We start from the raw sequence: 25,577 nt of genomic DNA, 5'->3' as shown, positions 1-25,577 counted from the left end.
GTGAGTTTTCTTATATAGGTCTTGGTGATTTTTTTTGGTTTTTCAGAAAAAGTCTAAAAAATTGTTCACGCTCAATTTTGATTGTTAGCAGTTTGACTTTTGATTTCTTTTTAAGTTCACTTCATTTATGTGTTAAAAGGAAGGCAAACTCCACTATCGAACAGCGAAATTGTAAAGGTCCCGAAAAACGTGACCGACTTTTAATTTCGAAAATGGAAATTAATTATCAGATTTTCCAGCAAAATAAAAGTTTCACCTATTGATCCAGTTTTCTCAAGTTGGGTTAATCTTATCAAAAAAGCGCCAATCATATTTGGTTCTAGAAATATCTTAAATCTATTTTTTTTTTGAAATTCGAAAATTTAGATTTTTTCAACAAAGTCAAGTGTTTTTTTTTCAGTTTCTTTGCGTTCATTGATCTTATTCAACCGTCTGTTGGCTATATTTGAGGGAAATATTTATCGGCTCTGTTCCTCATCTGCTTTTGTTGCAGAAGATTTTAGAGAGCCAGAAATTGACTGATGCTTTTTGCTTCACCCCTCGGTTGATTAGTCTTAAACTGTTTGGGTTTTAGTGCATCCACATTACTGGACTTATAGCGACTGAAGATACACAATCTAAATATTAAGAAAGATATATTAAATACTTTATTTTAGAATTAACCTTATTTCAGGTTCAGTAAAATTTTATGACTGAGTCTGTTAACATGGAAGAGCCGCCTCTGCGTGATGTCATGAATGATCGCAACAATTCCTCTATGGAAACTGAACCCAACGTCTCAAACAAAGAAAGCAGCAGTCTTGAGCCGAGGGTGAACAAAATTGAGTCAACTGAAACTACTGCTGCTCGGCAACTTGTAGAACTCGGGTGGGGAGTTCAAGCTAATAGTGATAGTGACACGAGCGGCAGTGTGAACAAAGAAAATTATCACTTTTTGGACGCACCAGACGTTGTTCGACTGTCTCGAAATACAATTGACTTACAAAGAAAAAAAAGCGCAGATGAAACTTCGAACCGTGGTTCATCATTGTCTAGACATGATTACGCCTTGAAAAAAGACATTCAAGCGAAATTTGATGAATTTTTGAATGAGCAGCGGGATTTCACGCAGAATTTCTGGCTGAAAAATTACTACGAAAATGAGGATTCAGATTCAAATCAAAGTGATTTTGAAATACCGTTTGCAGACTTTTGTGACACGCAACGGGAACGAATAAAAAGGAGAGACAAGCTGGAAAGGCACAAAATGCTGAAAGAAGAGGCAGAGAAAGTTTACCCGTTGATTGATTTCAGCAAGTACGAGAAACCGAAAGAAGAGGTCAATAAGCTGACAGAATCTGTAGACCAAAGCAAGAAAGTGGAAGAAGTACAACAGGTGCTAATTGAAGCTGCGAACTCATCAGGAGCTCCTGAAGATGACTTGTCTAGCGAACGTCTCAATAGACCAAGACGGTCAGCCGCGATGCGCAATGCTGCGAAACCGAGCGATGATGTGAGCGGTGCTGCAGCTACCAATGCTTCAGATGTTCCCAAACCCGAATCCTCGATGGAACTTGACATTGCTGCTGGACCAGTAACTAGTGGTATAACAAAAAATGAAGCTATTGAAGCAAGTGCAGATGTTAATGGAACCAATTTGGCTCCTCAAGATTCTCAGACAGCACCAACTGATGATTTGAAACCAAAATCTTCTCGTGCAGCAAAAAGAGCTGCTGCAAAAGCAGAACCGACGACAGATCCGACAACTGAGGTCGCTGAAGTCGAAGAGGACAGAAGAATTCCGTTCACGGCAGTCGAAGAATGGGGAAATGTGTTCGGATATTCGGCTTCAGGAGAAGAAATAGCTGTAATTGAATTGAAACCGGTAGTGCGACTACCGCCTTACTTTCAGTTTCTTAGAACACCGGTGAATGTACGGGTTCCAGATGCGACGGAGTTGCAAAACTGTCCTTATTTGGGAGATGAGTTGGGAGCGAAAGACAAAAAATTTTTGGATGATTTGATTTATAATTTTGAAGGTAAACTTCGAGCCTGGGGTGAAATCGAGGATATTCCGCCTCATTTGTTTGTGGAAATTACCCAAATGGTTTGGGAGTCAATGGGTGTTAATATTAAAGCTCCTGAATTAAATATTCGAGATCCACCCATTACGGTTTTTAAAAAACTCGGAAAGATGTTTAAAAGTGACGATTACATCAAATTAAAAGAACGATATGTTAATTTTTCAAGCGATAAAAACGAAATCAAAAACCTAAGAGACTTAACTGACACGACTAAAGTATTTACACGTGAAGAAAGTTTGAAAACATTTGCAAAATTTTTCTGTCGAAGGTGTTATCGATACGATTGCGAAATGCACGATTCGATCCCACTTCCAAAACCAATGAAAGCTTTATCAGACTTGCCTAAAAATAATATTGAGTTATGTAAAGAGAACTGCTACATGGAATATCATAAATGCATATACTTTATCGTATCAGCTGAATTGGGAAATCAATGGACGAAAAGATATGAAAGCGAAGAGCCAATGTGGTCTAATCACGAATTGACTTTACTTAACCTTATCAAAGATGGACATGGCAAGAATATTTGCAATATAGCGTCATGCTTTCCGCGAAAAAAATGTGTCAATGTTTTCAATCAGTTGTTGAAAGATGGATCTTTGAGCAGGCTGAATTTTAAAGATACCAAACCGAAATTCGAAATGAGTGCAAGTGCAGAGGTTGCGAATCGATACGAAGTTGCCCCGGGAGTTTACGTTACGAAACGAGACCAGGTTAGCTGTCTTTTTTTTCTGGTTATTTCTATCAATCATAATAAATGGATTTGCGTAGCTGCGACTTTCGTCTATCTAATTCAAATATCCGGGCTCAAAACTTGGAAGTTTTCCAAGTTGTGGCAACAAGAATAAGTTAGTATCAAGTTTTACAATATTTACACAAGCAAAAGTTAGCGTTAAATTTAGAATTCACTTTTTGTCCTACTCGCAAAAATAAGCGCATAGCAAAAGTTTTCGATTTCAGTATTTGAGTGCTGCTCCTGTTTTTGATCAGCATGTGATTTAGCCGCTTTAGTTATGGCTGGTGTTTGAAACACAGCAAAGTTATATGGTTCAACTGTCCAGACAGCAGAGTCTGAAATTGCACGTCGAAACATTTGAATCCCATCGGCGACAATTTTGAAGCGTATTCCTTAAATATAGTTTTCTTGTAATTCTAACCTGTGTATCCAAAAATGGTGAAATTTAACCACTGCGGGAGCTACAACTGGAGCTAACGAAAAATTCTATCTTTTTTTTCTGCTAACAAATATCGAAATTTATGATTGAGCTTTCGTGTAAAATAAAAACTAATCATATGTATTTTCTGTTTTTGAAGTTCCTAGTTCAATATTTGGAACTTAAATATACATTGATATCTTTTCGCTTGTTTCTTAAGCCTGTGTTTAAGAAGCACAAAAGTGCTTGTCTCATTTTAGACCAGTAGAGGAATGGAAGCAACAGTAAGTGACTAAATTTTTGTTCCTTTTGGCAAATTGAATATTCTCTAACAGATTTTTTTTGGTTCTCCGAAGTTTTCAATTTGGAGATTGAGTAGAGGAGTGATTACGCTTGCGATTAGCAAGAGTGCTGTTTATGATTTTTTTCTTTGTCCAGCAATCAAATGTTATACTTTAATCACGAAGTATAGGATTCGATCCAACTGTAGCTTTCGTAAAGCTCTGTAAACGTTTCGATCCGTTTTTGAAACTATTTTTTTTGACGATGACCTTTCCGGCTTCCTGGTGTTCGCCAGAACCTCTGTCGTTTTAGTCTATGAAGGCTGAATTTCTTTTATGTGAGTGGAAGTGTTGTTAGAGCCATGAAGGGTCTTAAGGCATTGCAAGCTGTGATATAGTGTCCCTTCGGATGGCTGTGGACAGCTATATCGTTGTTTATTGTTAATGTTGTAAGCTGTTCGGATAGTAATTAGCGCTACTGGCTATCAATTATTATTGAATTGTATTCATAAGTTATATGTCTCGAGCGGTTAAGACTTATCTTGCTTTTAAGGACGCAGGATTCGGTTCTTAACTTCTGGAATATCGCTAGACGATCGGCGCAAGTTAGAGCATGATTGTAATATTTTATTCTGTTCAAGTCTACCCAATTGATTAGTAGCTCGGTATAAATCTCTCTTGATTGGTATTAATTACCATCAATATTTACATAGTTAAATAAATATAAATGTATGAACTTCATTTCATTAACAAGGTTATTTATGAAATCTATTATAGCATAAGAATGCATGACATCATGCAGTGATGTCACACTACCTCACAAGAAGAAATCTTCCCGGGTGGTTTTAAGTTTTTGACTGTTTACAGTTAAAATAATCGAGTTTAAAAATTTACAATCAAATTGACAGAATATATACTGCTACAGGAAAATTGGTTATCTATCTATCACGTTATGGCAAGAATTAATTAACACTCAATGAGTTGCAGGTACAGGTTATTACTTCGAATTACATAATGTGAAATAAAATTGTATTGTTGTTAAATGGGAAATATTTTAAAGGGTACAGAAAGCCACATTGAGTCGGGTTAAGGGAGTTAAATGATAGATGATAGGGTCAATTCGATGATAGCATGATATTGTCAGTTATCAACTGTAACAAAATTTGCACGGCAAGTACTGTAGTGTCGTGTAGCAGACTATTGTTGTTTGTCGTTTCGTTTCAAATTTTCGTATCGCTGACTTCGTCCATTGTTTGGTGCATGTCATTCATTTTGCTCCATTGATGCCTAAGTTTATTGTTCACTTTGATATGGGCTTTTTGATCCTTCTATTAGCCTCGGTTTTTGTGAATGTGTATCCAACAACGTAACATTGCTCTGTTTTGTCGAAAAATTCACGATTTTTTTTGAAGTAAACAGCTTATAAAGCAATGTGTACTTTGTTGTACGTGCTAAAAAGTTGCCACTTTGGGTTTCAGATAGCATCTGATTGTTAAGAAGTATTCTCATCTTCTTCTTTTGGGTATTTTGTGCCTCTAGTGGCCTGACACCCTGAAAGACAAGGGTACACTTCTTTTTGTGTGAAGTCAGAATTCCACTTTTTAACGATGATTTTTGCTTTTTAGCCACTATCGTCTCATAATAAAGAATCTGTCTTTTTGTTTTCAATTTTTTTCTTCTGCTGTCACTGCACTTCGCTCATATTGGCTGTTCCAGTACTTTGCTGGTTCGACTGAGCAAAATTTAGCGTAAGACAGAATGACAAAAGATGGATTCCCCTTTTTTTCAAAGTTTTTGAAGATTTTTTGGTCTGGTCGTATCTTTTAAGACTCGAGGAAAATGTTCAGTGTGTCTGACAGCCTATCAAGTTTGTCCCAACGGTTGCGGTGGATGATTTCCGGCGTAATCATAGCTTTTAAGTTCGGGTTTTTAGCGAATAACTCCATAGATTTTTTTTCTCGTTTTTGCCTATCTTATTACATGGGAGTTTCGGAAAACGATGTATCTTTCTCAATTTTGATCTGCTAGTGAGCTGACTTCATACACGTTCCTCTTTGGCCATTTGGTGGTCACTGGGCTCAAAAAAAGATACTGTTTCTTCTCCTCGTTTTTGGGGGACGTCCAACTTTTTTATAGCTAATGCTTAAACATGGGCAACAGGTGGATTTTTCCATATCTCGTGAAGTTGAGATCTCCTAGTGAGCCGACTTCCTGCCTGTGTCCCGGTAGGCCTATAAGGATGATCCAGGAGTATGAAACCGTTGTACCACGCATATGGTGTCTTGGACGTCCGTTTTTGCGGAAATCTCGAATTTGAAAGAAGACATTTTCTCGAAATTTTGCCTTTTTTCCGACTCAACTTCGTCTTTTTCGATTTTTGCATCATCAGCTGGTTGCTGTTGGAGCTAGAAAGGGTTATAGTAAATGCATGAACGGTAAGGCATGATATCAAGATTTTGTTTCATATGTAAATGAAATTTTTGATGTTCGTTTTTTCGAAAATGTCGCTTATGAGGCTGAAAACTCTACTTTCTTTCAATTTGTCGAGTCCACATCCAATCTTTGGTAGGGCCATCTCTTGTATGCCTTTCTGGAGGAGCGGCTTCTTCATGCAATTAAGGCTTCTTGACAAATTGTAGTTGGTTGGTTTTTCGAAAAATTGAGATTTTGTAACTAAATTGAAAATTGACTTGTTTTCCCAAGGCAAAGACACAGCAACTGATGACCCAACTATTGGTGGTTCAATGCTTTTTAAGGTTGGTCTCATGCATGGATAGGCACTGCTGATTTGTCGTGCTACTCCTTTGTTCATATGAAAGTCACTTGAGACACAGTGCGCTATAAAACATTTCCTGGTCCGACAAAGATATTTGGTTCATGGTAGATTGAATTCACTGAATCTTTGCTGCTTCCAGCTCCATCTTTACTTTTAGTCAGTTGCTTAGCTCGTTTAACTGTGTCTTTTAGTATATTTCGTTTCGTTTCACGTTGAGGGAAAGATTCATTTGCCTCTTCTACTTTCTTCTTCATTTTTGATCGGTTCTCGTTTTGAGTTGATCTTGGGCTGAATGTTATTGGAGCCACTTCGTGTCCATCTACTGTTCGCAGGCTGAATTTTCGCGGTTGCAATTCGCGTGGTGGTATTGGGTGATATCTCACATCGTTGCTGAAGCGCGTTTGGCAAAATATTTTGTCTCGGGCTTCGACTGCTGCTTTGCGCTTCGTTCGCGATGTTTCTTGGGCCATGTTTTGTCCATCGTTTTCGAGATTAACAGTAGTAGGCATTGTTACCGCTGTCTCGTTCATTGGTTCGTCGTTATTTATTTCATCGTTGTATTCAAACTTAGGTGGAGCTAAGGGTTCTGGATCTGGGTCCGGTGGAAGTGCTGGTGGCGGCGGTGCTGCTATTGGTAGCGGTACCAGAGGTAATGGTGCAACTATTGGTGCTGCTGCGGGAATTGGGACTGCTGCAGGAGCGATTGGGGCTGCTGCGGGTCCTCCAAGAGGTACTGACAGTCGGATTCGAGCAGGTGCATCGGGAAGGTTGCTTTGTCCACCGGTTGCGGGTTGGATGTCGTCTAAGAGTTTGGGCAAAGAATCGTCGAAGAGTCCTGGTTCACTTCGATATTTACCAAGTGAGGGATCCGTTTCAAATTTGCTTGGATCAATAGTCTCGAGATCTTCTGGTTGATGCTGTGGAATAACAGGTCTGAGACGAATCCGGTGTACGCATTGTGTGAAATTAGTTCCCATTTTACGAATGATGTAGTTTGAATTTGTCAATACTTTTTCAACTCTGTACAATGGTATCCAGACTTGCATTGATATGCTCCCAAAATCTGATTGTGTTGTCAACAGAGGATTTAATAATAAACAAAATGAATGCTGTTTCAGTGGCTGGGCAAGTGCTTTTTGATCGTAATATCCTCGGTATTTATGGCAAGCTGAAATTAAGTTCTTTTTCGTTTCTTTGAACTTTTCTAACATCGCATCTTGCATTGCCGTGACAAAATCAGATTCAGCGGTTACTGTTTCAATTGCTTTCGTTGAAAAGCGGAGATCAAGTGGTTTTGTCGTTTCTCTTCCATGGAAAATTGAGCTTGGGCAGCATCCAATTGATGAAGAGTATGAAGTATTGTGGATAAATGTTGCCAATGGGACATATTTGTGCCAGTCCGACAATTGTTCATTAGTGTTCAGCTTTAGGATTCGTTTAAGTGGTACATGAGATCGTTCGACAAGACCAATAGTCTGCGGGTGTTTTATTGTCGCGTGGTTAAGTTGAATCTCGAGCAATGTTGTCAATTCGTGCATCAGTTCTGAAGTGAATGTCTTTCCAAGATCAGCTAGAATCTTCTTCGGGATATAACTATGAACAAAGAACATCTTTGTGAGTTCTCTCGCAACGGTATCCGCACTGGCATTCGTCAATGAGGCTGCAAACAAGTATTTCGAGAATACATCGATTCCCGTGAGAACAAACTTGTAGACAGGTGACTTCATTGGTCCAACTATATCAATTTGCATCATATCGCCTGGGAAACATTGCAATGATGAAATTGGTTGTAGTGGTGGAATCTGATGCTTTGCCGTTGCCTGTTTAAGTTGCAGACACGTCAGGCAATTTTTAATCGTATTAGTTAGGAATTCAGTGAAGCCGGGAAGGTAAAATCGTTTTCTGAACTCTTCTGATGTCCTTGTCATTCCAAGATGTCCGCCAGTTGGCGAGTTGTGGAGTCGATACACAGCTTCTTTCCAACGATGTTTAGGTAGGCAGTATTGTTTATACTTCACCTTTCCTGTGTCATCGAAGAAGTTTCGGTACAGAACGTCGTTTTCAAGTACGAGTCGATTAAATTGCTTCGCATATTTCTTCTTTCGACTGTTTTCGTACGTGAGGTTTGGAACTTGTTCATTCCGTATCCAGTTCTTCACATCTTCGATATCAGGATCCTTTTCTTGTTCATTTTTCGGATTGAGAACTTCGTGACTCAAATTCAGGTCATGAAAAATGTCAGCAGGATCAGGATAGCCAACTGCGGCAATTAGTGGTCCTGATAGTCGGACGAAGTTTTGTGGTTGGATGATATTGTTATTTTCTTGCGTGCTGCGCTCTCGCAAAACGTTTTCATAGAGTCCTAGTTTAATCAATTGTGTTCTTAGATTATCGTCAATTGTCTTCTTTTCGGGGAAAAAGTCCTCCATTGATTGGATCAGGTTGAGAGATGCATCAGGTACTTTAGCTGTCGTGTCGATTTGAATCTCTCGTACTGGAATTTTGTCCGTTAGTTTCAGGGAAAGAGAAGCTGCTGGGTCTGTTTGCATTCTTGAGAGAAAATCTGCTGCATAATTTGCTTTTCCAGGTATATGCGCAATGATGATGTCAAATGCCATTACTCGATCCAAGAAATTCCAAACTGACGGTGGAATAGTTTTTGCTTGAAAAAACTGTGTCAGGCTCCGATTATCAGTCAGTATTGAAATGAGAGAAATGATCGAGAGCAAAATATAGAGCTAAGAACTCTTTGTAGTATATGGAGAACTTCAGTTGTGCTGTATTGAAGAGTCTTGATCCAAAAGACACTGGTGCATACGTTTTCATTTCACCTTTATTGTCAGTCTTCACATAGTCTTCAACCATGAGCACAAAACCGGTTCCATGATAGCTTGCATCACAGAATATTACGTATTGTAATCCTGGCTTTGGTAACCGAAGTGTTATGTCTGTTGCTTGTATCAGATCATGCTTTAGCACTTCGAGACTTTCGTGGTGCTCCTCATCCGTTTGAAAAGCAACATCTTTTCTGAGGAGTCGATAAAAGGGTATCAATTTTTCTCCTAGGCTTGGCATATAGTTGCGGAAGAACTGTACAAAACCGATTAGTCGTTTAACTTGTTTTACAGTTTGTGGCATTTTGATTTTCTTTAAGAACGTGGAGATTTTCTCTTGTTCAGGTGACACTCCTGCTGGTGTGATTATGTTACCCAGGAACTTCAGTCTTTGTGTTCCGATCTCACATTTGTTCGGCGACAATTTAAGTCCTGACTTCCGTACACATTCGAATATTTTCGAAAGGGTCGGTATCATTTCATCGAAGTTATACACAGCGCTCCCTATGTCATCCATGAATTGTGTACATAAGTCCGCAGCTAAGCATGGATCAAGGTAGTGTCGGATAAAAGAACTAAATCCTGTTACTGATTTACTTAGACCTTGAGCAAGGCATTTGTATGCGTAAGTTCGCGAACCGAAGTTAAATGCCAAAAGTTGGACTGAAAGGTCATCTGCCATTTGCACACAGTGGTATGCTTGTGAGCAATCAAGTTTGGTAAACAAACTCTTTCCTGCGAAGTGGTTCGAAGCATCGGTCATGTTTGAGATCGGAAAGTTGCTGTTGATATAGTCATTCTTGAGTAAATGGTTTATCCTTCTGAGGTCAATCAACATCCGCAATTTACCAGATGGCTTTTTATGTGCAAATAGTGGGCTACTGTATTTAGAATGTGACAATGTTGTTATAAGTCCATAATAGTGCATAAGGGCAAGTTCCACTGTCAATTCATGTCGCAAATGTATCGGCGTAGGTGGTCCTTGTGTATACAAAGGTCGTGTGTGTTCCGGTTTGAGTTTGATTTTGAGGTCGGAATTGTACCCAACATCGAATCTATGTTTGGCGAAGATGTCCGAAAAGTCAACAAGCAAATCTTCTACTTTTGACCTTTGGTCTTCTGTCAACACTGAATTCTCCCACTTAAAATTCTTGATAAATGTCAATCGATCTTGATATTTCGTTTTCGGTTCAAGTTTTTCAAGACCTTGAAAATGGAGAATTTGGTCGTAAATGTCACGTTGGATTTGAGGAAGTAATTCAGGGTTTTGACATGTTTCAGGCGTAGGAAACCAAAATTTCTCATACTCAGGTTCATGCTTCATTTGGGGCTGCTGATTATCACATGATTGTTGAATTAGCTCATTAATACCCATTTCAATATCGTCCGGGTGGTTCATTTTTGCAAATGCAATCATTTCGGGTTCGATAGGGAATAAATTTTCTGCTTCGGTCAGAGTCAGAATTGAAAATTTCCCAATTTCGGTTTTGAAAGGCAAAGTAATGTGATGATCGGTGATGTTAAACGCTGTGATGTACAACAGGTTGTTTTTCAGCACTTCGCTTATTGAAGAGGTGAAAGCAATTTCACAGTTTTCTTCAAATTCCTGAGCTGGAATTACGATTCCGGTAGTTTTTCCATGTCTTGACATGTGTTCTCTAGCTGGCATTCTACAAGAATTGTCTGATGCGGGGCTATTGTTTGATGTTTTGTCAGAATCAATGGGAATTTTTTCACTCTATTGACTCTTCTTGGCTCGTTTGGAGGTTTTATTTCGTTGATTTGAAGGGTCATGTCTTTGAAATGCAGTAGATTATACTTCGGACAGACATGGATATGATGTTTTTTATAGAAGGGATTTCCTAAAATTATTGAATTGGCTGCGTGAAGAACGAGAAATGATTCTATAAAAGTCATGTCTGCCAATCGGAATTCTAGCGTTACTTCTGTTTCAATGGAGACTTGTTGTCCTCCTGCCATTCTAACTCTCTTAAGTTTTGGTTCGTTTACTTCAAGAGGGCGAAATAACGATTTTTCTTCTTTTAGGTCTTCAAATGTCTGTTTTGAGATAACATTTGCGCAGGCTCCTGTATCGACCAGGGCTCTACGTTGTAATCCCGATGAGAAACGTATTTTCGTGTATGTCAGTACTGTTCCTTCCGCAGGAATTATTGCGTAAAGGCTGAATATCTCATCAGGTTGGAAAAGTTCGTTGGATGATGATTTAGGTGATTTAGATGATTTGGGGGGCTGACTCAGTGGCTTTATTAGTTTTTTGGCTCGTTTGGAAACGGGAAGTTTTGTCCGCGTCCTTGTGGTTTCTGTCGCCACCAGCATTGACTTGCTGTGTGGTTAAATTATCCACAAACGTCACAAAATTTGGCTGATGATCGCATCATTGGTACGAAAGGTCCGTTTGGATTTTGCGTTTCAGCTTGTGGCATTTGATTCGCGACAAATTGTTGCGTCGGATAATTCTGGGACTGTTGGAATTGTGCTGATGGATGCATTTGAACCATTGGCTGTTGATTTTGGTACTTGTTTGGGTACTGCTGATTTTGAGGGTACAATTGCGAATATGGCTGTTGTGCAACTGGTGGCATATGGTGAAAGTTTGGCTGAGTATTGTTGAAATCAAATTTTTTTGCCAATTATTTCTACGTCTTCCACCTCTGTTGCCTCGTTGTTGTCCATACCAAGTATTTGTGTTTGGCTGCTGACCACTATACTGATCACTCTGACTGTTGTTGTTCCGATTTTGTTCGGGAAGCGGATTCGATTGTTTATTCGACTGCTCAGTTATTTGTGATCTCATTTCGTTAAGCTGCTTCTCCATTTTTTCCTGATTTGTGGACAATTTTGTGATAGCGCTTATTAGATTTTCTGACACTTTGTCGTTTATTTCGTTAAAGCCGTCTTCCGGGTAATCGTCTTTTCGGCAAATCTCACGAATTGTGATTTGCTTCTTGGTCAGGTTGCACAGTTCCTGAACTGTAGTTGCAGATGGTTGTTCCATCAGTTTTGATCGTAGCCAGCCTGGCATTCCTTTGATGAACAATCGTTTCAGTTGTTCATTCCGATTGTCGTTTACTGCATCAATTCGTTCTTGTCGTTGGGCAGTTTCCCGATGAAATCGTGCTGTGTCTGCGTCTAGTGCTGCTCCATTTAATGTACCATCTATTGGAGCAACAGCTGGCAAATCTGGTGTCGGATACGCTCGCTGCGCTTTTTTCGTCAAATTCACGAGGAAATTCTCGGGAGTATCGGTTTTCGGGTTGAATCGTAGTTGTTCTAGCTTCAAAACGTGGACTTCTTGAAGCTGAGGGTTGCAAAAGTGATCCCTGAGTGCTATGAGACTTGCTGGAACGTTCGCTCGAGTTGCTGGTCCTAGTGTCTGATAGAATCGCAGCGCGTTGTCTCGTAGGTGGAGTTGCAAGAAGTTCGCTTGTTGCGCGTTTGGTATCGTCGCTACTTCGATGTAGCCTTGAAAAAGTTGCTCGAATTCTGAAAAGTCTTCTTTTTCCGTTCCTCCATAGGGTTCGACCGAAACTTGCGCGTGTGCCATCGTATTACAATCGAATGAATATCAGGATGATACAGTTGATGATAAGATACAGCACTTATTCAATTTAGGGGGAACACTAGGGTGTTTACTATATAAATTAGCTCTTAAAGAAAGCTAGCAGTATCACTGATCAGATTTATTGATGCAATTATATGGTTGTGCTATAGGTTCCGTTACTTCACTTCTATGGTGGGGAAGCTCAATAATTATATCAATTTACTGCAGGTTTGAGTTTCGAGTTTTGTTTTAACTAACTGTTTTTTGTTGGTTGTTGAAAAACCTGTAGATTTGCTTTCTTTGTCTGCCTTGTCAGTACCTCAGCTGCCCTGCCTTCTGACTGGAACAAGAAGTAGTGATGTTGTAGGTCACAATCCACATCTGCTTCTGTAGATTGGAGAAACTGTCAGGCCAGAAATGTTGAAAAGTCGTCATTGTCTTCTTTTTCTCCCTGTCTGTCTCAGTTGTTCGCTGAATGTTGCTCTGCTTTCCACATCTGAGCGTTGCTGGGTGAAACGGGTTGTGTTGCCCTGTTCTGTTTCAGCAAAGTGCGGTTGTCGTTGTCCGCTCGTGTGATGAAGATTGCATGTGCCGATGACTTTTGGTGAATCCAGAAGTAGAATCTTCCGCGACAGTCACCATGTGATATAGTGTCCCTTCGGATGGCTGTGGACAGCTATATCGTCGTTTATTGTTAATGTTGTAAGCTGTTCGGATAGTAATTAGCGCTACTGGCTATCAATTATTATTGAATTGTATTCATAATTTATATGTCTCGAGCGGTTAAGACTTATCTTGCTTTTAAGGACGCAGGATTCGGTTCTTAACTTCTGGAATATCGCTAGACGATCGGCGCAAGTTAGAGCATGATTGTAATTTTTTATTCTGTTCAAGTCTACCCAATTGATTAGTAGCTCGGTATAAATCTCTCTTGATTGGTATTAATTACCATCAATATTTACATAGTTAAATAAATATAAATGTATGAACTTCATTTCATTAACAAGGTTATTTATGAAATCTATTATAGCATAAGAATGCATGACATCATGCAGTGATGTCACACTACCTCACAAGAAGAAATCTTCCCGGGTGGTTTTAAGTTTTTGACTGTTTACAGTTAAAATAATTGAGTTTAAAAATTTACAATCAAATTGACAGATTATATACTGCTACAGGAAAATTGGTTATCTATCTATCACGTTATGGCAAGAATTAATTAACACTCAATGAGTTGCAGGTACAGGTTATTACTTCGAATTACATAATGTGAAATAAAATTGTATTGTTGTTAAATGGGAAATATTTTAAAGGGTACAGAAAGCCACATTGAGTCGGGTTAAGGGAGTTAAATGATAGATGATAACTTTTCGCGGTTTATATATAAATTTTTTCGATAAATTTTATTGTCAACAATTGCAGTTTGTCTTTTGTTTCATTGCTTTCCAGTGTGTTTTGTATAAAGACCCCTAGCCGATTCACTTGATAGCTTAGATTTTTTTCCTGGCTGTTAAAAACTTTGTTTTTCTTATTATTGTTTGGTTGAATTTGAATTTTTGGAGGTAAGTTCATTATTTTCCGATGTCTTTTTTAGTTGTTCTCGGCCGTTCTGCCCATACATAGTTTTTTTTAGTTCTTCTTTTTAAGCGCTATAATGCAAGTTCCGAGTTATACCAGTTTTCCATGAAGTAAATTCTTCGACGATTTTTTTATTATTGCAGTTTTTTTTCAAGTCTAACCAATAATAATTTTGTTTCCACGATCAAACTTTTAGTATTAGTTCAGTGTTGTGCATTCTTTGTAGTTTTCACTTCTGTTCACTTGATCTTTCAAACCATTTTGTGTATGTGGAGTTATTTTTTTCTCGTCCTTTGTGCAAAATAGTTTTCAGGTTTCAACTTGTTTTGAAATTTGCAAAAGGTAATACAATTTTCCAGTTTTTTATCCTTGTCGAACTTGTAAAACATGTTTTTTAAATCATTTTGTGCATATTAAAAACGGTTTTCCTGTTCGTCTTTTCGACATTTTAATGTTCATCAGGAACGTATAGATTTTTGTTTGAAGTCAGGCTGACTTTCCAGCGTGAAAATTTGTTTTTGACTGTTTTTTTTCTGATAATTAAAAAGCCAAAATCGGAATTTTCTGTCTTGTTTTTTTTTTCAATTCACACCGCTCTCACTCTGTAAAAATTGACTTTTTAAGACTAGCCGGGGAGTTGATGCATCAGTAAGTGCCCTTTTTTCCGTTTGCTTATGTAGGTTGATTATCCTTAACATGATTCCCTGCCTCTCCGAAGTTTCCTTTTCGAGGACTGACGAGAGGGTTAATTAATGTTGCGATTAGTTTGAGAGTTTTTAGTGGTTATAAGCTTTTTCTGCTTGAGAAGCCTTTTCCACAGAACACGGAGGTTCGAATACGTTCAAAGTAATGCAGCTCAGGGAGAAGTTTCGTATATGAAGATTTATGGTGAAATATTTGTTTTGTCCCCCGAAATCATTTATTTTTTGGCTTTTGTTTGGGAATAATTGATTTGCCGTCATCGGATTATTTAAGGTTTGAGAGCCTTCTGTGTAAATCGGGCATGTAAATGGTTCTGCAGTTCATGTAATCACGCAAAGTATCAACTCAGTATAGTTTTTTTACCAAAGAATGGGCGGCATACCAAATACCTGAGCAGCTGTATCTATATCGTTTTGATTCACAATTCACTGACTGCTCTGTTTTCAAATTTGCTGTCGCTTTTTCACTGATCAAGTTTTTGGCTTCCAAAATGTTTTATTTCAGGCAAGCGTATTTACGAGTTATATGTATTTGGCTAATCGTCATTTGATTTCTGTTTTTTTTGAATCAATGGTCTTTATTCTGCAAGGGACGCTAAGTTTTTTTTGTTAAGCCAAGATTGAATTCATGTTTATAGTTTCTGTTTTGGGGTTTTATACAGCAGAAGCGAAGTGGGCTAAATGAAAGAGTACTGGTTGCTGTCAGTAATTTTTGTGCAAGTATGTGCTCTCAGAAAGGCAGCTTGGTGAAGTTCTTTCGGCAATTGATAGTGGAAAGTCTTTCTTGTTTTTTGTTAGAATAAGCGAGTACAGTAGCAGATTTGGGGGATTCGACCCCCCCCCCCTACCGACCCAAAGGAACCCTTCTATGTAGTATTTGAGGTATCCATTTTTGGCTGACTGACCTTAAAATTTTTCTAAAGGCGCCTTTGGCTCCAATCTATACTCATTTTGAGGGGGGAGCGCCAGCCGAAAAAAATGCGATTTTTTGGTCGAAGTTGTCCAAAAAGTGCATAAAAACGCGTTTTTAGGCCTGTTTTTTCCCAAATTTGCCTGCGGCGCAGAAAATTTTGTCTAATTATGGTCCTTATAGTGATTTGTGAGAGCCCAAAAAATTAATTTGGTTGGCCTAAAAAAAGGTCAATAAAATTTTCAATTTATTTTTGAAAATCCCCCCTCGAGAATTTCCTAGATCCGCGCCTGAGCGAGTAACTGACGTTAGGCCGAATCTTAAGAAAAGGATTTTGAATTGATGCGGCTGAGGTTCAATTTTCAGCTCCCCCCACTGCCTCGTAGGCGCACTGCTACGGCCTAACTAGCTGGCATGCCAATTCTTGTAACATGTAACCTAATTTGTAAGACTAGCAAGCTTGGAAACAACGGTAGCTTTTCAAAAAATAATTTTTGAAAATGATTGCAGAATTTCGTCTTATGTCGTATCTTTTTCTCAAATCTGATAAAAGCTGGTTGAAAATATTCAAATTAATAGCATTACAATTATTTCGATTGCGGCTAATCGACAGTGGTCAGACCAGAATCGCAAATTCTTTTTAGGGAGGTTCAGTTAATGAATTTTAAAGATAGTCTTTGTCATTAGCGGTAGCGTTTAGCGACAGTATTGAGCGGTATCGGAGCGAGTTCAGTTTAGCGATTCAGCGTTTAGCTATGTTTTGTTAAGTGATCACTCCTCTTTTTGTTTCTGATTGATTGTGTGTCATTATGATTATCTTAGATGTCTGTACTTTTCACGTGAATGTTTCTATCAAATGCAAAATTTTATATTTGTTTTCAGTTAATTGTGCGCAAAAATGATAATATTTGATTAAAATTGTTTGAAAAACACTAAACTATATAAATTGAACAAAATATATATTTATTTTTGTTTACCGAGGAATTGTTTCTGTGCCATTCTGTCTTCTATCTATACTACGATTAAATGCGTGTGGCATGTTTCTTGCCATGTGTAAGCTTTTTTTGCAACGGTTAAGCGCATAACGCATCATAAAATTATCTACATATAGTGCAATGCTTAGAAAGTTTTTTCGATTTTCCAGTTTATGAATGCTAGGCTATTTTGAAGGCCAAAATATTAGGCTCTAGCTATAATGCCTGCATGGGAGGGAAGGAGGAGGGCAGTTTAAAGGTGGGATTCAACCATATATCTTTGTTACGTGCGTTTTTCGTTTCAACGTTTTTTTAATAAAATTTAAAATAAACGACCCTGTGTGGGGTGCTGTCAGGGCTATCCTAGGGGCTGTGAATTTGTACACCAAGTTCGAATACCCAAATGCTTTACTTTACGTGGACGATTTTTGTGATTTTTTGAAAAATTCGAAATTTAGATCTTATAAAGATAACATATTCGAAACTCTTAACAATGTAGTTGGGTGATGTCAAGGTATTTTCATAGGTTGCAAATTGTGCCTCCAATTTTGACTCTAAATTGTGCCTCCAAATTGTGCCCCCACCTTTCGGCTTCCGAGATATGTGTTATATGATTTCTAAAAAAAATTCGAATAGATTAGGTTGAAATTTTATAAAATTGAAACTGCTTACTCTATAGTTGGGTGCTGTCAGCATGCTCAAAGGGTTTGCAAATCTTGCCTGCAAATGTGGCTGCTCAAAACGTACAAGTTTTCGAGATAATCTGTTTCATATGATTGTTCAAAGATGAGATCAAAAAAAAAATCGAAGTTAAAATTTCTCAACTGCATGGTGGGGTGCTGTCAAGGTATTTTCAGAACGTTTTTATCTGGCCTTCAAATTTGTCATCTCATCGTTTTTTAGTTTCCTAGTTATGGCGTTACTTTAAAAAACTTCGATAAAATAAATACTTCTCATTATTTGAAATTGTTCATTTTTTGTTGGGGTGGTTTTAGGTTACTTCCAGTTGTTGAAATGTGGCCTTATTACGTATGAAGGCTCAAACTCCTTTTGATTACGAGATATTACGTATTTTTTTTGAAACTTCAAATTATATAAGCGTAGATTTGAAAAAGGTTCTCAATTTATGATAATTTTGACGCTATGGTTGGCTGATGTTCAGCTACTCAAAGAGGTTGTAGATGTGGCCTCCAAAGTCGACCGCTCAGATCCTTTCAGTATTTGAAGTTTGAAGTCTTTTTCCAGAGGTTTTACAAAGATTTTCACAAAAGTTTCACTAAGATTGAAAGTTTATTAATCAGTAACTAAGAATCGTTTCTAAGTAAATAGCTTGATTAAACGATTAATGGAATCAATTGATATGCGTATCGGGTAATAAAAACAAATATTAAGTTTAACGAGAATCTGATTGGTGATTTTAGTGATTTTACAATTGAAATTGTTCAGATGTTGTTTTAATTGCAAAAAGTGCAGTTAAACGCTGTCAGCCAATTCAGAATTTTATTTCTTGAGTTAATGCGAGTATTTAAAACCGAGTAATTTGAAAATATTTCAATTTTTTAATAACGAACTTGAAAGTTCAATTTTTTACAATCATCAAATAATAAAAAAGGAAAAAATTGTTGGATGCTTTGCTGATTTTTTTTTGGTAATTCTTTGTTTTTTCATGTGGTGGTTTTTTTTGTTATGCATTGGCAATTTTTTTATCAATGCGTTTGAAATACCGATTTTGAAGAAGTTAAAAGTTCTCAACCAATTATTTAATTTTACTTCCATTTTTTACCTTAAATATTGTGTTACCTTATATGTTCGCAATCTTTGTATCAAAGCAGCTTCGCTGCGTTGGGTGCGCTAATATTATATATTTAAGCGAGACATTTTCAGCCATGTTTAAGCCAAGCTTACGTGTTTAAGAATTATACGCTTTCTCTACATGGTTCAACCACAGTCTTTGAAGTTTGAAGTGTTTTTCCAGAGGTTTTACAAAGATTTTCACAAAAGTTTCACTAAGATTGAAAGTTTATTAATCAGTAACTAAGAATCGTTTCAAAGTAAATAGCTTGATTAAACGATTAATGGAATCAATTGATATGCGTATCGGGTAATAAAAACAAATATTAAGTTTAACGAGAATCTGATTGGTGATTTTAGTGATTTTACAATTGAAATCGTTCAGATGTTGTTTTAATTGCAAAAAGTGCAGTTAAACGCTGTCAGCCAATTTAGAATTTTATTTCTTGAGTTAATGCGAGTATATAAAACCGAGTAATTTGAAAATATTTCAATTTTTTAATAACGAACTTGAAAGTTCATTTTTTTACAATCATCAAATAATAAAAAAGGAAAAATTGTTGGATGCTTTGCTGATTTTTTTGGTTATTCTTTGTTTTTTCATGTGGTGGTTTTTTTGTTATGCATTGGCAATTTTTTATCAATGCGTTTGAAATACTGATTTTGAAGAAGTTAAAAGTTCTCAACCAATTATTTAATTTTACTTCCCTTTTTCACCTTAAATAATGTGTTACCTTATATGTTCGCAATCTTTGTATCAAAGCAGCTTCGCTGCGTTGGGTGCGCTAATATTATATATTTGAGACATTTTCAGCCATGTTTAAGCCAAGCTTACGTGTTTAAGAATTATACGCTTTCTCTACATGGTTCAACCACAGTCTTCAGTCAAGTGCAAATAGATTTAATTGCTACTGCTAGCCTGCGGACTTTCATCTACCATGGTTTTTCGGCCTAATCGCTTTGTTTAATATTAAAGCATGTATTTTTGAACTAAACCATGCCTTGCCATGTTTTATTTCACTTGTTTGTACTTTATTGTTTAAAATTTAAATCGGGGGTACTGTGAGCCTTTCTTTTGATGCTTGATCTTACTTTTTCGATTCTATACTCTTTTTGTCTATACTTTCAATAAATACAACTCTTGATTTTGGGCTTCAGTTTTTGTTTTAGAAGCTGAAGCCCCTTATAAACTTGCTTACGTAATTTGATCGGTGTGATTAAACTCGCGAGCTTACTAGCCTTAGTGTATTTGTTCAAACCTTTTTTTTCTAACACTACTGGCAATTAAAAGTGTTCTTTAAAAGTGTTCAGTTATTTGCTGGCCCTTCTGCTATAATCACGATTTGTAGCATTGGAAATTTCGTATCATCGGTTCTCTGATTTATTTATGGCGATTGTTTGTGATTTTTGAAGCGTCGGTGGCTGAGTGGTTAGTCTGCGAAACTCATAATCTCAAGGTCGCAGATCCAATCCGAGACGTAGCCGAATTTTTACTAATTCGAGGCTTAGTTACCCTTGCGATAAGCAAGGGTATTGCAATCGGGTAGACTGTTTTTCTTCCTAAAAAACGTTAGGTGCAAATTGGTCAAATGTGTAGAAATGGTTAATTTCAGACATTCTCATTTTCTTGAAAATTCAAGTAAAACTACTTACATCAAGGTAGAAAATAGTTGTAGTCCGATTCCGATTATATTTTTTTTTCAAGTATTTTTCTTGAAGTTTTTTTCGGATTCGCGTTTTTCGATCTGAATTATCTCTTTTTTCCCGTTTTTTTTAAACGAAGTTTGTTTTATTTTGTTACTGATTTTTTCGGCTTTTTTGTAAAGCATGTGTTTTATTAATGATTTTTAATAATTCTGTTTTTTTTATGTATTTATACGATCAGACTGTTTCGATTTGTTTAATGACAAAAATTCCATTTGATCAAATCAGGTATTGATACACTAGCGAAAGCAGGTGTCTTGAAATCGGGAACAAGACTTTTTCTAGTAAACAACTTTTCTTACACGTTTTAATTTTTCTTCAACTTGCTGTTTTAAAGGCCCTTCCCATCCGTTAGGATCCTTCCCATTTAGCCTTCAGTTAACGCTGTCGCCTTTGTTTCCTATGATGTGGTGCGACAGGTATTTGCGTGCGGCAGGTATATTAATCATTTTTTTCGGCGCAACCGGTATTTGCTCAAAGATCGTCGGCTTAGTTGCTACATCAATGATTTTTCTTTTTTCATGCTATAGGCAACTTCTCTTGTAGCTGAAAGAGCAACTATTGTTAATTCTAGTCTCGCCTGGGACTTAAAACTGTAAAGGTGTTTTTCTGAATTCTTAAATTTTTCTGCTCAACCTGTGTCTGGTCAAAGATTGTCGCCTTTGTTTCCTCTTTGTAAGTTGTTCCGTTGCTAATTTGATACTCAAATTTCTGCTTTGTTAACCTAGAATGAATTTCTATTGAGACATAAGAAATTTAAATATTTGGTACTACTAAGTTTTTTCAACGTTTTCCATTTTTTCGACTTTGTTCAATCGCAAGTGGTGATCCGCTTCGCATCTTTGTTCTTTTTTTCCCTTTCCTGCTAATCGGAAGATGCCTTGTGATTTTTTGTTTTTTGGATCTTGTAGTGTCTAATAGATTTTTTCGAAATTTCTGAAATAACCTCATTGACTCTCGTAAAAAAATGGAAAAAAAATATTTAATATTTTTTTTGTGATTCATTTAAAAATCCGTCGGCTCGTTTTCTTAATTAATTTATGGCTAATCTAATGTCGGTTTTTTTAGCACCCTATTTGGGCTATAATATTTGGGCTATCAAAGCAAGTTTTGAGTTTAAATACTGTTTTGTAAATTTTCAATGTTTTTTTTTCGTTTAAGAGTTCGCCCTTTCAGATAATCAGTTCTCAATGCTTTCGTAACATTGCAGCGTAAGCAGTTGGGAGTACTGTTTGTCCAGTTTAATTCTGTGGTGGTATAAAAGTTGCTCCCAACACTAATATTTTTCAATGAAAATATATTTTTGGAGGAGATTAAATACCGATAGGTTTCGGTCTAGCGTTTTTGAGGATAGTTACGAGCTAATTAATGTTATCTAAGAGGTTTACTGCTTTTTTGCATGCTTATGCAAATATTCATCAATGAAACTTAGTTAGATTCGATTTGTGAAATTTGTTGGCAAAAATATGAGCTTCGTAGATTTTTTGAAAGTTTCGTATCGACTTCAGACTGAATCATTTTTTTTTATTATGCTCATACTTAAAGTAAGGTCAGCTGATGTAAAGTAGCGTTTGCGCTCCGTTTAATGTAAATCTGCGGCTCGATTCTCTGTTGGATTTTTGTGGCAAACTTTTTCAATGTTGAATTTTCGACCTAAACAGTTTTTCTAAGGCTTCAGTTATGATGTTCGAATTGACGAGCTTTAATTTTGTTTTAAAAAATATGTCTTTTTTTTAATTTGCTAAAATGGTGTCATCTTTTGGCCAATTTTATCTCAAATATTTAATATGAAGCTGGGCAAGGATGTTATCGTGGGACTGTAGCCGATATTTGATATGCATTTTTTCTTGTGTAGATTTATATTTCCACTTTTTGTGGATTGGACAACTTTTGAAGTGGATACAACTTTTGGGTTGGAGTTTCTAGCAAACATTTTTGGCTTTGTTTCCGCGTTTTTAATATGTATTTGTTGATTTTTTCTCGACAAAACCATCCTTTGTTCGCCTCATATTACTTCGTTTCAAGTGCAATCGTTTTTTTTTTTCGTAATAATATTTAGTTAGAAATATTTAGTTTTTATGACATATTTTTTTACTCATCGAGCGTCTCTTAATGTCGGCTTAGTTAGCGCTTTTTAAATTGTGTTGCAATTTAATCTTAAGCCGACCACTGCCCTTTTGGATATGCTTTCCTCTAATTGAATTTCCGTGAGAGCGACTTTTTGATTGATGGATTATTTCTCCGACATTAAAAAAACTGTCGGTTTTTGACTTTCGTCTCATTTATTCTCGAGTACTTTGTCATGATATGTTTTTGATTATCGTAAGTGGTGTGAAGCTCCATTTTTATCTCTTTTTTATTTGCGTAGTGCAGCTATAACTCTTTTTAGTGTTTTATTTGCGTAGTGCAGCAAAGTTTGGCTTTAATTTTTTTAAGGCATTTTTCTGTGCATTTTTAGAATTCAGCAGCTTAAAATTGAAGAGGAAAAGTCATGAAATATTGTACATTGTATGATAATTCATCATTAAATATGAGTCGGATCAGCGGTTAGCCCGAGATCTGACTAATTTCTCCGATTTTTCAAGTTTTGGCGTCTTTGTAAGCAGCGTTAAATACCATGTTGAAAATACAAAAATTTCATTGCTTATTGAAATTTTGAGTTTTTTTTGTGTTTTATTATACTTTAATTTGAGTTATTGCAATACTGGAACGTTGATAAAAGTTCTCTTCTCAAAGAAGTTTCTCTTCTTCAAACGCTAAAAAACTGCATTCCATTAATTGCAGCACGAATGCTCAACACGAAAATTAATTTTTTTTTTCAATTGAACGAATTCTATAATTTGCGAATTATTTGAAGTTTTTGTTTTTCGTTTTCTGAACATATTAAAATTTTTAACATGGGTTGTGGCTGCGATCATAGTTTCCAATTGTAATGATTCGAAATATTTTGTAATGTCATATTCTTCGACATTTTTCATTTTGCATTTTTCATCTATTGGTACCATCATCAAAGTTCGGCTTTAAATTTTTAAGGCTTTTTTCTGGGCATTTTCAGAATTCAGATGTTTGGTATATTGTAAGTTTCGAATTTTTTCGATTGCGATGTTTAGATGGACTCTGTGATGAAAGTGTTAGCCAAGCAGCAGAATCTGCCAAAGATGCCTTACTACCAAACATGTCAACACGAACAGTTCCAAGATGGTCGGCCACTTCTCTGTGGAATGACTACTGAATCTTGCGTCTGTGTCGGCAAGAGCTCTTTCTGTGACAAGTCATGCAACTGTCATCCTGACTGTCCAAACCGGTTCCCCGGATGTCGATGCAAGGGTCCTTGTACCAACAAGTCGCAATGTCTGTGTCTTATGGCGGCACGTGAATGTGATCCAGATTTGTGTAAGAATTGTTGCACGACAACTGGAAGTGTATTCACAGAGCGTAACTCGTTGCCGATTTCTCACGAGCTGAAGCATGATGAAGATGTGATAAGTGCGTTGGAGAAGGATGATACGGAGGATAAATTGATTAGAAGGGAGTACTTGAGGAGAAATGGAATGAGGCAGTGTGAGAATAATTACATGCAGAGACCGTTTGACTCTAGCAAGATAGTAGTCGGTAAGTTTCGTGTTAATAATTTCTTTCAATTCCGAAATTTTTCGGTGCCAAAGTTCATGTGATGAATATTGTGATGTCACATTCTCCACGCTGAGATTTGAAAAAATCATATCGTAATAATGAAACTAAAACCAAAGCGTAGTGTTGGTGAGGTTGGTTATTCGACAAAACTTGCAGCCATGCTAACTTGTATTTAATTTTTCTTCTCTTATATTTAAACGAATTTTGAGTAGCTCAAAGGCATTTAAATACGCGCAAGAGCTGAACGGGAAAAGAAATATTGAGTTGTCAAATAATTTAAAAAATGGCAGAATCTGGATGATAATGACTGGGGAATGACATACTTTACAGGTGTTTCTTCTGTGTCTGGTTGGGGTCTGTTTGCCACTTTCGCAATCCGACAGGGCGAATTCATCGGCGAGTACAGAGGCGAAGTAGTGTCCCAGAACGAGGCCGAGAGACGGGGCAAAATGTACGACCTAATATTCAACAGCTATTTGTTCAATTTGAACAGTGAATTTGTAGTGGACGCTACGAATATGGGGTCCAAAATGAGGTTTATTAACCATTCGGCCAAGCGTGCCAACTGCACTGCAAGAGTGGTGCAGGTTTGTGGAGATCACAGAATTGGAGTGTACTCGTTACGTCCAATCAGACCAGGTGAGGTTGCTATCGTGGTTGGCAGACGGGAAAACTAATGAATGAAAACTTGCTTGACTCATGAAATGATTTTGAAATGCCACTTTGAATCTGTTGGGGTCATAATTTAACTTTTCTCAGTTCTCAGAAACGTTTTTTGGTCGCTTTTGGGAGAGTTATCCATAGTTGAAAACCCGCCTCCTCCCCTCCCGCAAAAAGCTTAGATTTGAATGGTCACAACTTTAATATTCGTAAAGAGGTAAATTAGATCTTAATGGGGCTAATTTGGGGTTGGTAGACGTTGGTCCAATTATAGGACACTCATTATCTTTTTTGCACCCTTAGGTGAGGAATTGTTCTACAACTACCGTTACAGTGGCCGAAAAGGAGTGAACGGGCGCAAAGACGACAGTGCAGATGAGGATGACAGCGAGAGTGAAGACGAAGACGAAGATGCAGCGGACGAGGAGTCGATTTATTCGGACCATTCGGCTAATGACGACACGGAAGATGACGGTAATAAAGCGGCTGGAAAGACGTTTAGTCTGTCGGGTAGTGACAATGAATTAGGAGACTACACGTACGATTACTGAAGTGGAACCAGTCAAGTATTTTTGGCTTAATGGTTTATTGAAGTCCACCAGAATATCATTTGTCACTAATCGTATCTGAATTCCGGACATGAAAAGACGAAGCAATTGAAACTATTAAAACAAACCTGAATTTGATCCTTTGGGCTCTTTTATGTTAGTTGAATTGCTTGTAATATTTTGCTTCTGCGTTGGGTGAAGTGATGATAATATTAATATTTTGATTGATTGCATTTGTGTTTCAGAAAGTGTCAAAATGTTTCCGAATTTTGTTTGTTTGAATATTTTCGGTGACGAGATTTGCTGCTTCTTGATTTTAATCGATTTGACTTTTGAATTTTCAATTCAATTTTATGTTCAAATTAAATGCTGCTGTTTTTTTTTCTGTATCAGTCAAGTTGAAAGGTA

The 25,577-nt window shown here is 37.1% G+C and overlaps 2 protein-coding genes across 4 annotated transcripts in view; one reads left to right on the top strand and one right to left on the bottom strand.

The window, feature by feature from the left end:
* The window catches only part of LOC134845598 (cysteine protease ATG4A-like), a 245,316-nt gene that overhangs the window by 122,310 nt on the left and 97,429 nt on the right, over positions 1-25,577 (bottom strand). The gene's annotated exons all lie outside the window — the stretch shown is intronic.
* Positions 678-25,484, top strand: LOC134845534 (histone-lysine N-methyltransferase EZH1-like). 3 transcript variants are annotated; one of them, XM_063862464.1, is made up of 5 exons: positions 678-2,776; positions 3,478-3,501; positions 23,439-23,940; positions 24,292-24,600; positions 24,925-25,484. In XM_063862464.1, exons 1-5 carry the CDS (start codon positions 689-691, stop codon positions 25,170-25,172), a joined length of 3,171 nt encoding a protein of 1,056 aa, XP_063718534.1. In that variant the 5' UTR covers positions 678-688; the 3' UTR covers positions 25,173-25,484. The 3 variants fall into 3 exon arrangements, with proteins under 3 accessions (XP_063718534.1, XP_063718533.1, XP_063718535.1); XM_063862463.1 differs by having other exon boundaries at positions 24,292-24,605; positions 24,930-25,484; XM_063862465.1 differs by lacking the exon at positions 3,478-3,501 and having other exon boundaries at positions 24,292-24,605; positions 24,930-25,484.

This window comes from Symsagittifera roscoffensis, chromosome 5 (genome assembly GCF_963678635.1).
Source record: "Symsagittifera roscoffensis chromosome 5, txSymRosc1.1, whole genome shotgun sequence".
Classification (NCBI taxonomy): domain Eukaryota; kingdom Metazoa; phylum Xenacoelomorpha; order Acoela; family Convolutidae; genus Symsagittifera; species Symsagittifera roscoffensis.
The sequence above is the reverse complement of the archived record's forward strand: the minus strand, read 5'-3'. Positions and strand labels throughout refer to the sequence as shown.